This window comes from Gymnoscopelus microlampas (genome assembly GCF_963454915.1).
Source record: "Gymnoscopelus microlampas genome assembly, chromosome: 10".
Taxonomy (NCBI): Eukaryota; Metazoa; Chordata; class Actinopteri; order Myctophiformes; family Myctophidae; genus Gymnoscopelus; species Gymnoscopelus microlampas.
In genome coordinates this window covers 40215896-40233468 of record NC_139947.1, presented here as the reverse complement: position 1 = coordinate 40233468, position 17573 = coordinate 40215896, and the positions used below count along the sequence as shown (strand labels likewise).

At 42.5% G+C, this 17573-nt stretch overlaps 1 protein-coding gene across 1 annotated transcript; it reads right to left on the bottom strand.

The window, feature by feature from the left end:
- Positions 1 to 5739: 5739 nt before the first annotated feature.
- LOC311054221 (free fatty acid receptor 3-like) lies at positions 5740 to 6663 on the bottom strand (the record flags this gene model as incomplete). Its single annotated transcript, XM_084070099.1, has 1 exon — positions 5740 to 6663. The coding sequence occupies one exon, from the start codon at positions 6661 to 6663 to the stop codon at positions 5740 to 5742; it is 924 nt and encodes a 307-aa protein (XP_083926225.1).
- Positions 6664 to 17573: the final 10910 nt, after the last annotated feature.

Genomic DNA, 17573 nt, shown 5'->3' with positions numbered 1-17573 from the left:
TGAGTTTTTATGACCAGATGGCAGCTGTCCGGATTCATCATGACATACACCTGTGATCTGCACATTTGAGGGATTTGAACACCCGTTTGTGAACTGCACCTCCGTTTTTGCTTAGAAAAAATACACCCTCCTTTAGTCACTTTATTTATACGTTATTTACGACCAGCTTAGTGAATCAGGCCCATTGACTTTTAAGACACTTTTAATATCAAATTGGCCAAATTGTAAAATATTTCGTAAGAAAGAGGCAAACATTGTGAAAATAGCCGATCTACGAGCTTATAGTTTGGCTATTTTCACAATATTTATCTGTGGAACCGAGTAAAACTATGTAATGCCTACAATTCCAAGTGCTTGTCAGGGTGGTGGGTCCCCAGTTCAAATATCATTATTTGGGGGGCGGCCTGAAAAGTTTGTGAACCCTTGCTGTAAACCACAACATCCAATCATGGTTGTGTTAAGTTTACAATTGCAATCCTCAAAACCCTTGACCAGCTGTGTGCTGTCTCTCCATATGATAATCAGCTTTCAGCTGCCCTGATGAGGCCTGCCAAGGGCCAGCTTCAGTTCTCCATGAGGACGTGCTTAACATGCTCCCTATATGGAGCTGAAGAAGCTCTTGAAGCCATCCCAAAGTTATTAGTTTGATCCAGGGAGCTCCATCTGTCAGCTGGCCACACGCATTTAGTGACCCTGGATCAGCCGACAAATAATGAATCCACAAATCAGAAATGCTGGTACTGCCAAGGATGAGTTTCACACATGGACTTGGCTTTGAGAATGTGACAAACCAACCGTAAATGTTTAACACTGGATATGTGTTAGGCAGGAGGTTTTCTTCCGCAGGTTTTGAGGATTGCACGATTTAGACTGTGCGCTTGCACATCTTTTGTGTCCGTTTATGCAGAGCCTCTGTGCGGGGCCGTCCGTAGGATTGGTTCGGTGCTATCCTTGCCAAGCCCCGCCATTGGTTCCTTCCACTCCTCATCCATTCATTATCCTCCATCAGCACGCCACTCCCTCCATCCTTTTAAAACCAACCTGGAACTTCCATTCACGGCGGCTGTCAGACTTTGTGTGTAACTATCTGTGTGTAGTGTAGTGACAGCGCGCCCACCGAAGCAGAGTATTCAGTGTTGCCTTAATTCGCGCCTTTTGGCTTTGCGTAATTTTGTAAAGATTGCTACTTAACACTTATACTGTAAGTGCAATTTGCTATTGATACAGGGCAGGTTTAGTATTTTCTGTATTCTCTTTTCACTTTGTTGTTAGCATGCCAGGTAGAGGGCAGGTCATCTAGTTTTTAATCAAAAGGTAACAATTTTATATAATCTTAAACGTGAAGATTTCCACATAAAAAGGTCTCCATTGCCTCAAATTCACCACAAATGAATACAAAGTTTTCTTCAGAGTGAACAGTTAAGCTGAGTCGACTCAGTTGAGCATAGCGCTGGAGATAGTAGGACAGAATTTACAATGTTTCACACAAGGAAATTACTGGGCAATAATCACACTGGGATGCTTATCTCTTTCCTTCATGTGGAAAACAGAGCTCAAGGCGCTTCTCTCGCAGCTTCATCAGGTTGGATCATCAGCTCACAGAGAGGCAGCCTGTGCACTGATTATGTTATGAGAAAACAACAACAAGTAAAACATTGCTGGCTTGAGCAACAGCTAGTCAGAACACACTGCCAGCATCAATATAAAGTAACACACGCACACATACACACAGATGATTCCAGCTAATAATATTAATTGTCTTGATGATGTAATTGTAAGCTGTTCTAAAGTAGCTGCTCAGAATTATTCATCAAATGTTCCTTTTTTAAATGTAACTCTTTTTAGGATACAGTAGCCTCTTGATATTGTTTGTCCTCTTAGGGGTGCTTGTAAATTAGCTAGAATGATATTCTCAGTATGAAATACAGTTAATTCTTATTCTTTTTATTCTTCTTATTGTTGTTGTTGTTATCTTATTAATAATAATAATGGTATGCTCTGGATGCAACACCGCAGCACAATAGAACAAAACACATGAACGTAATTTAAAGTGGAAATATTGTACATGCTTTAGCCAGACACAGTATTTAGTCATGGTAGGGGGCCGATTATGGATTCCACCTCTCAAACAATTAGTACACACGCATGAACTGATCTCATGCTATAGGAGGAGAGCGGGAGAGGCTTTTACAGAGAGACACTATAGGAACCTACAGTAAGTGTGGTGGCACGCTGGAGCACCTGGCACGTCTACAGACTTTCAAAAAGATTACAGGTTCAATCCCTAAAGAAAGAATCCTCGAGCAGAATGCTAAGCCCCAATGCGTCAGCTCGTTATGAATGTCTGGATAAGATCAGCTGAATGGCTAGAATATAAAAACATTCCTAATGTTTGGGGAATAGAAAAAAAGTTTTAGTAATAGGCGTGTAGAGATGTGTACAGAATGGAGATGTGAGCAATGGAGTTTAGGTGAGTCTGGGAGATTTCACCTGTGTTATTCTACTCATGGGAACTGATGTTGGCAATAAGACAAGCATTGTTTGGACAATTAGCATTGTCCTAATTAAACTCAACAAAACTAATAAAAGCAAGGAGGGTCGCACTCAAACAAGATTCTGTTTAATCGTCCATTTATGTCATTGTTATAGCCACAACGGCCTTCATCAGTGTGTGTCACACTGATGATAACTGTTTTAATTGGGATATTTATATGATTTTCAAGTTGCATTTCATGTTAATTTGATTACCTGTGGATTTTAGAACAGCTAAGGGATGAGCCTAATACCCCCTTAACTGTAAACCATGGCCTTGTGTGGCTTATTGCTTTAATTAACAGCTTACATTTGGGGAAAGGAAAGCCTCAATCCATTTCAGATCATCATAACAACCCACTGAGGAGAAAAATGAATGAGAATGGCCATGTAAATTTATAAAAATCCTCATCCCCCGATTCGTTATTGTCTCCGCCAGGCCGAAAGTCATGGCGAGAGAGTATGTTTTGCACTCCGTCCGTCCGTCCGTCCGTCCGTCCGTCCGTCTGTCTGTCTGTCCGTCCGTCTGTGACCAGCTAATCTCTGGCACCATTGGCTTGATTGCAGCAAAACTGTGCACACACACTCCCTGGATGCCAATTCAGAACCTCTGGCCCCATTTTTTTTACATGGGCCTGTTATAGTGCCACCAGGAGGCCACGATAACCTACCTGACCTGGCGGAGACCTGTGCTCCGAGGAGCACTTTTTCTAGTTATGTCACTGTTGCACGCTGAGTGCAGCTGTGGGCTGTTGCCAACACAACTGATGAGACTATTTTGTAATTAAAGTTTCATTGACCATGCATATTGGTGTACCAGGTCTACAGGCTACATGTACAAGTCCTTTATAACTTTAATATTCCAATGGTCAATGCCCATGTGCAATTTGCGATGAATTGGTCAACCCACTACAGAGATTGATGAGCTCAGACAGACAGACAGACACACACACACACACACACAAAATGCATAGCAATTCCAAATGGAATGGAATAGGTATACGAAGTATGTATTGTATAGTTCGTTTCGCCCCTTGGTGAATTCATCGAGTTTGTGTCAACTTGTAGAGACTGTTGGGGATTGTTATTGTCTCCGCCTCAGAGCACAGGTCTCCGCCAGGTCAGGTAGGTTAGTGTGGACCAGCAATGTTCGCCAATCAGGCTGGAATGTGAAAAATAGGACAGATCGGACAGATCCGTTTTGATCACATGACTATAGAGACAACGGCCCTCATTTATCAACGCGGTGTAGACCAAATAATGGGCGTACGGCGAGATCACCGCAATTTTCGGCATTTATCAATATATCCTGACGTGGGCTTTATCCTACGGTACGCTGAGATCTCACGTCTGGTCGGGACCAGTTGTTGACGTTGGCTGCACCCGTTTATTCCATCCTAGACCTGCGGAGCAGCATTGTTTGACTGTCTGAGAGGCATTGGACACCTAATCCACTCATAAATCTGTATATCTACACTAATAAATAATCCCTGTGAAAATATAACATTTTATAAAGTAATTTAAACAAACTGCTTTAACAGTCATTCAGATAAGATTGTAGATCTGTCTGTATTGAAAATAGCAGATCTACAAGCTCACAAGCCAGCAACGCGTTGTGAGCTTGTAGATCTGCTATTTTCAAAATATACGGGCGCTTTCTGCGAGAGCACTCTTCTGCGCGAGCACCGGTCTAACAGGCGGCGCTGCTGTTATATTTTCATGGCCACCGGGAGATCAGACATTTAACCCATGGTCCAACACACACCAGCCTTCATTCATTAATGTTCTCTCCAGGCTATCTCTCATTAATGCGGAGCGGGACGGGACTCGCCCGTCCGACGGTCCGAGTCTCACTGGGAAATGGGAATAGCCTACATGAGGGCTTTATTTTAGTGTAACTCGAACGCGCACTGCTCGGTATGGGTTAAATACATTAATCTACAAAAGTATTCCATTCATGCCGATGTGATTGGTATCATAATATGTCATTCATGTAGGCTACAAGCCTACGTGACAATACGCTACGGGCGTGTGTGTGTGTGTGTGTGTGTGTGTGTGTGAGAGAGAGAGAGAGAGAGCGAGCGAGAGAGGCGTGTGCGTGTGCGTGTGCGGCGAGGCCAGCGGGGGGGGGGGGGGGGGGGGGCTGTTTCTTATTGGCTTTTCATGTCTTTGATCGTATTCTGGTTCGTCTTCATGTCGTAAAATCGGGGCGTTTTGAGAATATTTATGGGGCGTGTTATTTAAATGACGCTCGTTTCAGGCGTGACATTTATCAACGCTGGGACCAAGTGTAAGCTCGGATCAGCTGTGTAGGATGCGTTGATAAATGTGACTTCGACATTGGTGTACGCCGAATATATGGAAAAATATACGGCGGTTTATACGCTGCGTTGATAAATGAGGGCCAATGTGTACCGATTTGTGTGAAATTTGGATACAATCTCGAAAAATGTGTTTTACATAAGTCGGCCTCCTGGTGGCGCTATAAAAGGCAGATGTGAAAAATGTAGGGCAAAGCTTTTTCCTTGGCCTTTAGGGAGTGCACATACAAAGTGCTATAGGTAAAAACACGAATGGGCCTGTTATAGCGCCACCATGAGGGTGATTAAAAAAATGCAATTGGCATTTCTTCCCCGGCCTAGAGAGAATGTGTGTGCAAAAATTCACGGAAATTGCACGCTGTGTTCATGATTTGAGGCATTTTATACAAAACGGAGCACTCCTGCAAACTTTGGAAGCCATTCTTAGCCAATCAGGATGGAATATGAAAAATCTGAAAGACCCGTTTTGTTTAATGACTATAGAGATGCTGTGTACCGATTTCCGTGACGTTTGGACAAAATCTGTAGGAGTACTGTCAGAAAATGTGTTTTGAAAAAAGCGGCCTGCTGGTGGCGCTATAAGAAGCCCATGGGAAAAGATTGGGGCAGAATCTCTGAATTGGCATCCAGGGAGCATGTGTGCACAGATTCGCTGCGATCAAGCCAACGGTGCTGGAGATTAGCTGGTCACAGACGGACGGACACGGACACACACGGACGGACGGACGGACGGACAGGGTGCAAAACACACTCTCACCATGCCTTTTGGCCTGGCGGAGACACTAATATATACAATACCCAACGTACAAGACAACTAAAATAAAAAAAACAACATGAGCATATGGAACCTGCTACACGGTACACCTCAGCTCATGTATTGTTACAATTAGGTTCTGTTGCTTTTAAGCCATCTCTTGAAGCAGTTATTGAGCGAGCTCCTGACGGCTGCTGAGGAAAAGTAGAATATAATGGGGTCCAGACAGGCGTTGAAGGCACTGGCAAGCAATGCCACCTCCCTCAAACTTCTCCCATCCTGACGGACAAAACCCACAACATGAGACACGTTGTACGGGCCGAAGCAGACCGCAAACACCAATAGGGTGCCCAGGGCCAGGCCCATGGCGTGCAGCCGCCGCCGCCGACTGACGTTGGGCAGTCTGGACAGAATGAGGATGACTTTGACATAGCAGAAGCAACAGATGAGGAAAGGCAAGCAGAAGAGAGCCACAAAGACTCCCAGACGGATAGGGAGCAGGATTCTGAGCTGGTCTGCATTGAAGTTTAAGTAGCATGTTACTGGTTGAGTGGGAAGAGGGATGGGAGTGGTATTGCCATTGCCGTCACCACCATCGCCAGTGCCTTGAAACCACCCTAAGCATTCAATGATGTAGATGATAATGGGATTCAGAGAAGACACCACCCATAAGAAGATGCTGGCCATCACTGCGTAGCGTGGCCTGCGAGCCACGGAGTACCTGAGGGGGAAAGCCACGCCCAGGTAGCGCTCCACGCTCACAGCCGTCAGGAACAGGGTGCTGGTGTAAATGGTGAGATAGAACAGGTAGCTGATGATGGGACACATGAAGTAGGGTAGGCTCCAGGTCATGTCGTCCGCAGCCTCTTTCATCTTGAATGGCAAGAAAGCCAGGAAGATGAGATCTGAGATGGTGAGGTTGAGAAGGAGAACGTCTATGGGGGTAGGCTTGCGGCGCACCTTGTGGTAGAAAGTGTGAAACGCCAGGATGTTGCCGGGAATCCCCATTAGGAAGGTGACTATGTAGACGGAGAGCAGCAGGTGGCTGATTGACATGGTGGTTTATACAGGACACTGCCAAAACGTTCATGGAACGCTGCACTGTACAGAGAACATGACATAGAAGATCAGTGATTAAGGGCAAAGGATGTTTTAGTTTTGCAGGATTGTATTTTTCATGGTTTTAGTAACCTATATCGTTCTCAAAAAAGATCCACATAGGCCTACACATAATAAATGAAATTAATTCAAATGAAATAATGACAAACCCATTTGCCCGGTTAACTTAAAGGTCAAGGTTTGCATGAGAGAAAAGGAAAACATTATTCAGACTAATAATGAAAATGGCAAGCTCACCTCAGTCAATGCTGGAAACCAGGAGTATCACGACAGTCATCCTGTAGGTTCGATCTTCTGACAGACTGGCAGAATTTACTGTCTATTGGAAACACATTATTTGAACACTCCCCGTAATTTGCACGTGGGACAGAATAACTGCTATAATAGTGGAAATTTAATTAGTTTCTGCCACCGTGTTTGTTCTACATGTTACATCATCTCTCAGCCATGCCACATTGTTCAGGCACAGGTACAAGTTAAGGAAGTAGGAAGCTGGATTTGAATGAATGGTATTATCAGAAAGAAGTAAACAGATGTAACATCATATAATGTATTTAATTTGAGATATGGGAGTTCTATCACTCTCTAACCCACCAGACTGTAGAATAACATTGATTTGGCCAATTGTACAAACTTCATAAGGGCCCACATGAAAAATCCACTTGTAGCATGTGCAATATTATAGTCAATGTATAAGTCATGCATGGAAATGGAAAGTTGCCTCGACTAAACCGATTCTGTTCTTGTAAATTGGGGTTAAAATTTGTATGCTTTTTTTATACTCTATATCGTGGGATGATATACTGTATCCCCTGCTGGAAAAAACAGCTTAGACCAGCAACCATCATAAGTTGGTTTGTGCTGTTTTTTTCAGCAGGGCCATGACACCGCTAGTTAACATAGACTCATCTTCCTTAGTTGCGTAAAAGGGAATCCCCTATCTAAAAAAATCCCCTATCTAAGTCAACTATTAGCAAAGATATAGCCATTTCCTGTTTTGGCTAAACTAATTATGATAATTGCGCAACTACTTACTTACTAGGAATCCCAAGAATAAAAATAAACCACTCTCCAAAATATTACATTCCAAAAGTACGGAAATGGTTTGGCCCTGCCACTATTTCAAATAAATATGTATAATACATTTTTGACTACAAAAAAAAAGGTACGATTTCTTAAAATATATTTCATTTAATTTCTATGCTGGGACCATGTAAACTGCAGTATAAGAGCTTACTGAAATACTCACAGAAATGTTTTAATGTTTCAAACCTGCTACAGTTCTACAAAATCCCTTCCATTTTATTATGTTTCTTTCATTACGATCCTTAGAGCACGTAATAAGTTTCAGTGTTTTGTACTTCCCTGAGGCAACATTCACAACAAATTTGAATACGTTTCAATGAATATTAACATAGGCCCTGGGAGTAGTAGTTTTATTAAGTTCCCCACATCCTTTACAACGCATATCTGCATCTCCTGGTCTTGTGCAATTGGTTTTGGAATTCGAGCACAGTAACTTTTCTTGTGCATGTGAAGAATATCATTGTTGTCAGGCAGAAACCTTGTATCTCCATATATCATCTTTTTATGTGTTTTCATAAATCCTATGACTGAGTGATTTTATACTTCGTTGTATGACAGAATCAAACAAAAGTGGCGGAAATAACTACCCATCTACAAACTCACAATGCATTGCGATGTGACGCATTGTGAGCTTAGATCTGCTATTTTCACTATTATCAGAACCCTTTGCCTATAATAACATGCCCAAAATATGACAGGTTAAAAGCCTGTCTGTGAGTTTTATCAATGTATAACCAGTTAAAAGTATAGTAACAAGAGCTTGTAACAAAATAATAGCTACAATTGATCCATTGGAACACAGGTTTTCAGATTTTCCATTTTGGACACACAAGTTTTCTGACCGTGACAATATGGCCTGACATGGGGCAGTGTGAGTGTGAATAACCTTCTGTGGCTACCAGGGGATAAAAAATGGGCGCTATGGGAAATGAAATTTGGTTAAAACAATAATAAAGTCTTAAAAACCCTGCCCTGTCCTAACCTGTAGAGGTCTTACTTGAGGAGCATTGTTTACTTTATTCCGAATTTTGGACTGATTGATGACGTGATTGTTTATTATTTAACTCAAGACTTCCATAAATACACAGTATGGTGCAATGGAACTGTTTGCTTCAGTATTTCTGGTTCTCAAATCCTCTCTTCTTCATTACGTTTGGTTGAAATATTAATGGGTAAGGAGCAGTAGAGCACATCCAATATTTATCTTTCAGGAGCGGAGACGAGCTTCATATTTTAAAAGCTGAAAAGATTGCTCTTGCAGTCAAGACAATCATTTTTCATCAACGTTTAGGTCCATATAGGCCTTCATCATTAGAGTAAACTCTGAAACTAACAGTTCTATGTGCAGGGATGTTGTACATGTATAGTAAGCATACAACGTTTTTTCTAAATGAAGAAACACAGTTCTCAGCGGCATCCCTCAGCAAGTCTTTGGTCCATGCTGATTTTAATTTCAATCTCAATTATGAACTGCATATATTATATGCTAAAACCACATTGCTCCCCTGATGACAGCTCTCAGCAGGCAATTTCAAACTAGTCACTCGCACTGAGTCTCATGGCAAAGAAGTTGAAGATATTATAAGCTCTTGAAGTTAGAAACATGCTAAAACTTAGTGTGTAAGAATACTACCGAATGTGTATAATGTAGCTTACATTACAAATTAGATACTGTAGTACAGAGTCAATCTAGAAAATAGACTGGGTGTGTACAGTATACATGTGAAATGGTCTTTCATATTGTGTGTGCGTGTGTGCGTGCGTGCGTGCGTGCGTGCGTGTGTGCGTGCGGGCGTGCGGGTGTCTGTGTGTGCATACGAGCATGTGTACAGTACATGTAGATGTGTCTGTCTAATGAGTCACTTGCAGTTGATCTTTATGACAGGAAATGGCATGACCTTGTCTGTACACTGTAATTACTGTAGGTTACACTGTGTGACTTTTATAAGCAATTATACAGCTCACTACTTAACCTAATAATCAACAATGAAGCAGTTTAGCAGAGAGAGAGCAAAACAAGGTGTCTGCTTGGGTGGAAAGCTCCTTGATACACAAACTCATGAAATGCTAATAAATTATATACAGTAGTAAGCTTTCTATATATATAGAATAGATATTAGTAGCCTAGAATTTTACTCATGTGTTGTGAGTTGGGAGCACGCACACACTTAAAAAGTAATCGACCATAACATTGCATTTTTACATCCCTGCATTAGGCCCTCTGACTTGAGTGGAGTGGTATAAAAGAAAGTTGATATTTCTGGTTAAGTAGGCTAGAAATGACAACCTCACAGGTGCAGTGAGTACACTAAATATAGCCTGACGGGCAATCAATAAACCAAAATGGGGTTTTGTTTTCGGAACAACGGACCGTCGGTCTAATGGGACATTTTCCGTTCTGTCGAGTTGTCGGAATAATGGATCGATTATAGCTTGATGTACAATAGCCCCTACGGAACCTCTCCCTCCGCTATATAGCTCCGAGATGAGGTTCCTCGTTTGTTTCTGCCGGTTGCGGTACATTGTCGCACATTTTCCACTTTACATGTTTCTTACCCCTTTCTGCACATCGTATCCAAAAAGTAAAGCATTTCCGCCACTCTCGCAGATCTTTTAAGTTCTAGCGCACCATAAAAGCTATCCAACGAGTTGAAGAAAGTATTTAATTTGCCTCGGTTTTCATCCGGTTACATGTTTTTAAGACATTGCGCAAGAGTTGCGCCCGTAGAGATAACATTACTGATTCCCCTACTGGTCAAATGTTGAATTGCATCTTCTAATGCAAAATATTATGTATTATATTAAAACTTAAAACATCTGAGAGAGTGGCGGAAATGCTTTACCTTTTGGATACGATGTGCAGAAAGGGGTAAGAAACATGTAAAGTGGAAAATGTGCGACATGTGCGGAAGATGTACAACAGGTGTGTTGTTGCACCCAGCTCAGAGTCTAATTAGTTTTACTACTTCAGTCAGCCATCACCTAACATAACCTCGTCGTCATTTGGGAGGCAATGAAAATGGTATACCATCGCTGACAAGGACAACTAAGGCACGCACGCACGCACACACACACACACACACACACACACACACACACACACACACACACACACACACACACACACACACACACACACACACACACACACACACACACACACACACACACACACACAGTGACGGCCCTATGGCCTCTGTCAGGGTTTGTGTGTGCCTTGCTAATCTTGCTAATGTCTTTCAGTGTGCTTGTCTTGGTCCTGGTTGGAGAGTGGTGGCAATCAGGGATTGGAGGCAGCTGGTCAGAGCCTCCAATCACTATAAAAGAGCCACACTTCACAGTGCATACGTATTATATGTTTGTTTTCCACGTATTTTGAGAACCGTTCGACCAAACGACTTCAAATTCGGCACAGGCGTCGTAGACGACCCGAGGGAGTGCAGTCCCTGAGTAGGTCGGATAGGCGGTTGTCCAGACCTGTCAGAAAAGGCTCTGGCCATTGCCCAAATGAGACAATTGAATGCCATGGCAACCCCAGCCTAAGTTTGATTTAGCTAATTTCCCACACCTGCCATTTGATTACTTAGTCAGTCACTTTCCATAGTCAGTTTGCACTCTTAAGACATTCTCCACACATTCTCCACAGACGTTTACCGATCGCCCCGATATGCCCATATACTGATAACATCAGGGATCTCCATATATGGGCTCAAAAGGGACACAGACAGAAATGCGGTTACAACGGGTACTCTGACAACGGGTATAACAGGTATTGCATAACAGGTTGGGGCATGCATTCCCTATTTGCATCGTTCCCAACTTGCAACTTGCAAGAGTATAGGTGGTACCCAACGGGCACCTGTCTGGTACTAATAATAGTAAACGGAATGCTGATTGCACTGACACAGATGGATGGCGGAGGGGTGACTGCTTGGCTCATTACAGATGTGATGCATGGTGATTGGCTGACTGGCTGATGAAGCGGTCCTGATGAGCAGCGCCCACTCTGTGGTGATGATAATAGGCACCAGGGCCAAGGTTGTAGATAACTGTAATTAACAGGCTGACACCACTGCACATTTGTCCCTACATGTGTGGGAAGTTGATGAGAAGGGTAGGACTGTGTGTCATGCATAGAGTCACACATACACACACACACACACACACACACACACACACACACACACACACACACACACACACACACACACACACACACACACACACACACACACACACACACACACACACACACACACACACACTGTGAGCGGCCGTTCACAGACTCATTTCCGCCTCCGCAAGCTCATTAAGCTTTCTTTGGAAAGCATTCATTATGCCACAAAGTGTGGTTGGGTTAACAAGTAGATTTCCAGTTGCATGGAAGGTGCACATTCTGTCACGGCTGTCAGTTTGCTAAATACAACTTTGAATGACTGAATTAATAGTTTAATTTGGTCTTTGGTCTCTGTGTTCGATCACGGGCACCGCCACCTCAGTGTATGAGAAGCACAGCACAGCTACTGTAGGGTAACTTAAATGTGCAGTAAGTACTGGAGTTTATGGTAGGTACAGTAAGTGACAGTACAGTAAGTCACTTCAACATACTTAGCGTGATGTCCATACTGTACTTCATGTATTCTGCCCTCATGTAAGCTATTGCTACATTTTCCCTGTATTGTTTTATTTTTTCTTTCATTTGTCTTTTTGTCTCCGCCAGGCCGAAAGGCATGGCGAGAGTATGCTTTGCACCCTGTCCGTCCGTCCGTGTGTCCGTCCGTCCGTGTGTCTGTCTGTGAACAGCTAATCTCCAGCACTGTTGGCCCGGCCGCTGCGAAACTGTGCACACACACTCCCTGGATGCCAAAGCCAAACCTCTGGCCCACATTTTTCACATGGGCCTGTTATAGCGCCACCAGAAGGCCGCAAAACAATTTTTTTTACAGTAGTGACTAGTTTGACAGATTTTGTCCAAACGTCACGCAAATCGGTACACAGTATCTCTATAGTCATTAAACAAAACGGGTCTTTCAGTTTTTTCATATTCCATCTTGATTGGCTAAAAATGGCGTCCAAAGTTTGCAGGAGTGCTCCGTTTTGAACAAAATGCCTCAAATCATGAACACAGCATGCAATTTCCGTGAAATTTTGCACGCACATTCCCACTATCGCATTAGGCATTCCGCTACAGTATAATATTGGTACCCAATACCAAAGCTCTGTTTGGTCTGCCCTCAGCCTTCCACTTCTGGTGGTGCGACTATGTTTTCAGTCCCACTAACAATATTTCTCCACAGAACACAGAACACTAACACAATTTCTCCCAAAGAACATGGATCGTTTTGGTTATACGCCCACTTGTTTCTATGATGAAAGAGCAAGTTAAAATGTTACTAACTTTCCGTGGTTTTGTAGATCTGCTATTTTTGAATAGCCAAAGTATAAAATAATGGTATATAGCTCAAATCTGAAATGACACAGATGCGTTCCCGGATTGAATGGGTTAAATGTTTTGTTGTGCAGTAGAGCGGCGTGGTGGTGGAGGCGTGGGTAATGGCTGTGTCAATTATGCTGAAGAACCGATCTACAATTAGAATGAGGAATCTGTGACTCTGGATAGATGTCACATCTTCACAATTTTACTTCACGTGTGGGGGGGAAATTGCTTGCTCCTACCTACGCAAGTTCACAGAAATGTAAAAAAAAGAAAAGAAAAAAAGACAATAGCATACTTAACACGACGGCTGCTGTGTGAAGTGGTTAGATGGGTGGGCCGAGTGTATTTTCAGAGCACAATCAATCGATTGTGTTTCGGCTTGGATCAACATCAAAACATTTTACATTCATGTTTTATAATAATGGCTAAAATCGTTATGTTTTGCCAATCATTTGCAATATCCTCATGGCCCACCAGTGGGTCCCGGCCCACATGTTGAGAATCACTGCCATAAAGGACTTGTTAAGAAAACATGTCAGAGGGAAAGGGAAATGAAGACTGACATTTATTTAGGATATTTAGGACATGATATTTAGGCTTGGAGAGGCCCACATGGACCTAACATGGACAAAACATACAGTACAAAAGCCATCTGACTGGGTAGGACCTCTTACATTACTAAACATTATAGTACTGTATATGGGCCTTAACCAGCTCAATGGCCTTGTGGTTAGAGTGTCCGTCCTCAGACTGGGAGGTTGGGGTTTGATCCCCGGCTGGGGCCCAAATGGGACCCAACGTCTCCCTGCTTGGCACTCAGCATCAAGGGTTGGATTGGGGGTAAGTCCCTGCAACATACTAGCGTCATGTCCATGTCCAGGAGGTGTACTTGTACAGTCTAGCTGCTCATTCTAAGGAAACAAGAGATAGGCTCCTGCCCTATGGGCCTCAGAGCTTGGCAAGGCTTACTTAGTGTGTGGGCCTTACTCCAATGGCTATTATCTGAAGGCTGACTAACACTTTGAGAGATGGATAATGTACTGTGCACAGTGTCAAAAGTTTGCACCGATGCATATGACTAGTCAGACAGCTGCTATCAGTGCCGTGTGAGGTGGACTTGTTATTCATACAGCAGGCAACTCTGTAATATCATATAGTCCTACATGCTACAGTAAATGAGTGAATGCACTGGTTTATGCCTGCAGTCTTAAGACAAGGGGTTCTGAGACATGCACAATAAGAATGTAATTGAACATTCACAAAAAGGGGCATGCACCATCTAGCTGAATAGCCCCGTCAGTACACACCACTATTAACTGTGCATGTACCAGCCCCCAGGATTACTGGATGTGTGTACATGTCACCGTGACTTATCCACTTTTCTTTTTGTAGGCGAAAACCTGGCAAGATTGACGCTTTACAATGTGGGGTGAAAGATATCTGATGGCATGTATATTAAATATTCCATAGGGAATTGCTTTTTTGTTTCATGACATGATACTGTGCTATTGTTCAGTGCCATTATTTCTGTATGTCCTGTTCCTATGTCTGTCTTATCAGCTCGCTTTGTAAACATATGTAGATGGCATGTGGGGCGGCTTTCACTGCCTGCCAACTGTTTATCACATTTTATAGACACTGTTCATTTCAATGGCAGCATATAAGTTATGCGTGAGAGAGAACAAGATAGGCTATTGTTTTTACAGTTCTATGTCTGCAATGGATGACCGTGTGTTTCATATCTGCTGTTACCTGTTCCATTCTCTAGATAAATGCATAGATTCCTAATTTGCAACCCTGGTTTCTTTGATTTCTGCCGAGTAATGTGTTTACAGCCAATTGTATTTTACATAGGGCTCGGGATTCCAGGACTTGGGTAATGGAGTTCCATGTTGTCTGATAAACATCATGTCCTCTCTCCCCAAGATATTGGCCAGAGTAGGGCCTCAAGAGGTTCCCCCCATACCAGCCCTAGCCTTCCTGTAGGCCAGCATTTTGTCCTGGCTAGTGTCCTTGTGCCACTGGTGACTGGTGTTTTCATACATCTTGATTTATTGTGCACGGTGTCTTTCCTTTCCTTGTTGGGAGGCTGTCGATGGCCGGGAGGTGTTCCCTTTGATCATGTTCTTGCTTTATCTTCATACACGTTTCAATTTATTTTATGAATGTTGTGTCCGAGCTGTTTTATTGTTTTATTATTTATTGTTTGATTATATGTTTGTGTTTTGTATGTTTATTAAAAAAGCAATTAACATATTTTGCAACAAAAAAAAAAAGAGGTTCCCCCCATTAGGAATGCCTTACCAGTAAAGTAAGATGTGCGGCTATAGGGTCCTAGATGGTCTCCTCCGGTCAAGGGTGTGCTCGACTATACTACTGTCTGAAATAAAAGGAATGGGAGATTCATACCAACATGTTATATTGTGAGGTCTGAAAGGCAGTCTTTGGTGATATTGATCCAACTGTTAACTCATAATAATGGCTTATCACATTATCTGTCCTTTTATCACTTCCCTCACCCAGGGCAAATAAAGACTAGCTATGTGATAATGACTGTAATGCCCAGTGGTACATCACAGCAACTGTTTCTGTAATGTGTGCATGCTTGCTATAAAAAGATTTCTGTCCTTCTGGCATTGGATATGACGCTATGGGGATATCCAATTAATAGCTTTCCACTAAAACACCATCATCATGGCTTGGTTTTAGACAGTTACACACCCGGAGGTTGGGTGGCTGGATGGACTATTCCAGAACTCAGTGTCTTGACTGAAGTGAAAGATGAGCTAATTCGACTTTCTGTTCTTGTGCCATTTGGTATTGATGGCATCATTCACAAACACGATGCCTGCAGCCAAAAATAATTATGGGGTGACACATAACTCTTTTAAGTTAAATCTTAAATAGGCCGTCAGTTTAATTATTAATGCATGCAGAAGGAGAGGGAAAGGAAGAAATTCTCTCAGCTTTTGAGCTGCAGTCTTTGAGAGACATTTCTACTTCAAGTGATTGGTGAATTATTTTTTTATGCTGGTACAGTAGGTACAGCAATTGGTTTATCTTTGGTCCTGGGGCACACACAGCACTACTATTTTTCTATTCTAACAGGTACTAGTTTGCTGCTTAATCGGTAGACCAGCAGTACTTTGTGTCCCCAGAACAAAGAACTGCTGCACAAGGTAGATCAAGGACAGGTCGTGTTACAGTACCATTAGTCTTGAATTTGTTTTATTAGACACAAGTGAAATATTTTATATTTATTCATTGTGTTGAAGTGGCCGTTCTCAGTAATTTTTATTGTTTATTGTCTCTAATCTTTTTCTATCACCGTTGTTAAACAGATGCTTAGTGGAAGTGCTGGTTGTTGCTATAGCTATTTCTAAGTTACTACTGTATCACATACAGTACAGTCAGCACAGTATTGTTTTGGTAGAAGGTTTCATAAGCACTGTGGTCACAGCTCTTAGCATACAACAGCAACTGCAGTTAAAATAGATGTAAAATTAGTCCAGCGTTATGGGAACAGAGTGACAGTGTCACCTGTAAAAAAAAGAATTAAAAGTAGAAAATGTGCTCCTCGGAGCACAGGTCTCCGCCAGTACTGTTCCTGATTAATCCTGTCTTACCTATGTATATTACATATTGTCACGTGTCACTTGACCAATGTTAGCTTGACCAATGTTACCTCACTTCCAAAAACATAAATGTTTTTTGGAAGTGACACACCTATTTATAGGATTTTATTTCGTCATGCGTCTCGCTAGCCAATCAAAAGCATTGGTGACAACATATTGTCACGTGTCACGTGAAGCTTGACCAATGTTAGCTTGGCTAGGGGGGGGACACACAGCGTGACGGGAACGAAAACATACTCTCCACCTCTGGCGGAGACAAAAAAGAGGGAAAAAAATTATGAGCGACAGTGCCATATGGGGGGTTCAAAGGTGAAAAAGGGGTTTCAATAACACAGGTGTGTGGGTTAATTAAAACATGGTCTGTTTAAGTGTAATGAGAACATAACTGTATGTTCACATTACACTCAAATAATGTTTGAGTGCCGAACACGAAGCAGATGTAAGATGTCATTCAGCCACATGTTGCTGTCTGCCAGTGAAGGAGAGAACTATTCACTATTCAGTCACAGTTCAGTTGATTTCAATACTCTGTGTGTGTGTGTGTGTGTGTGTGTGTGTGTGTGTGTGTGTGTGTGTGTGTGTGTGTGTGTGTGTGTGTGTGTGTGTGTGTGTGTGTGTGTGTGTGTGTGTGTGTGTGTGTGTGTGTGTGTGTGTGTGTGTGTGTGTGTGTGTGTGTGTGTGCGCGTGTG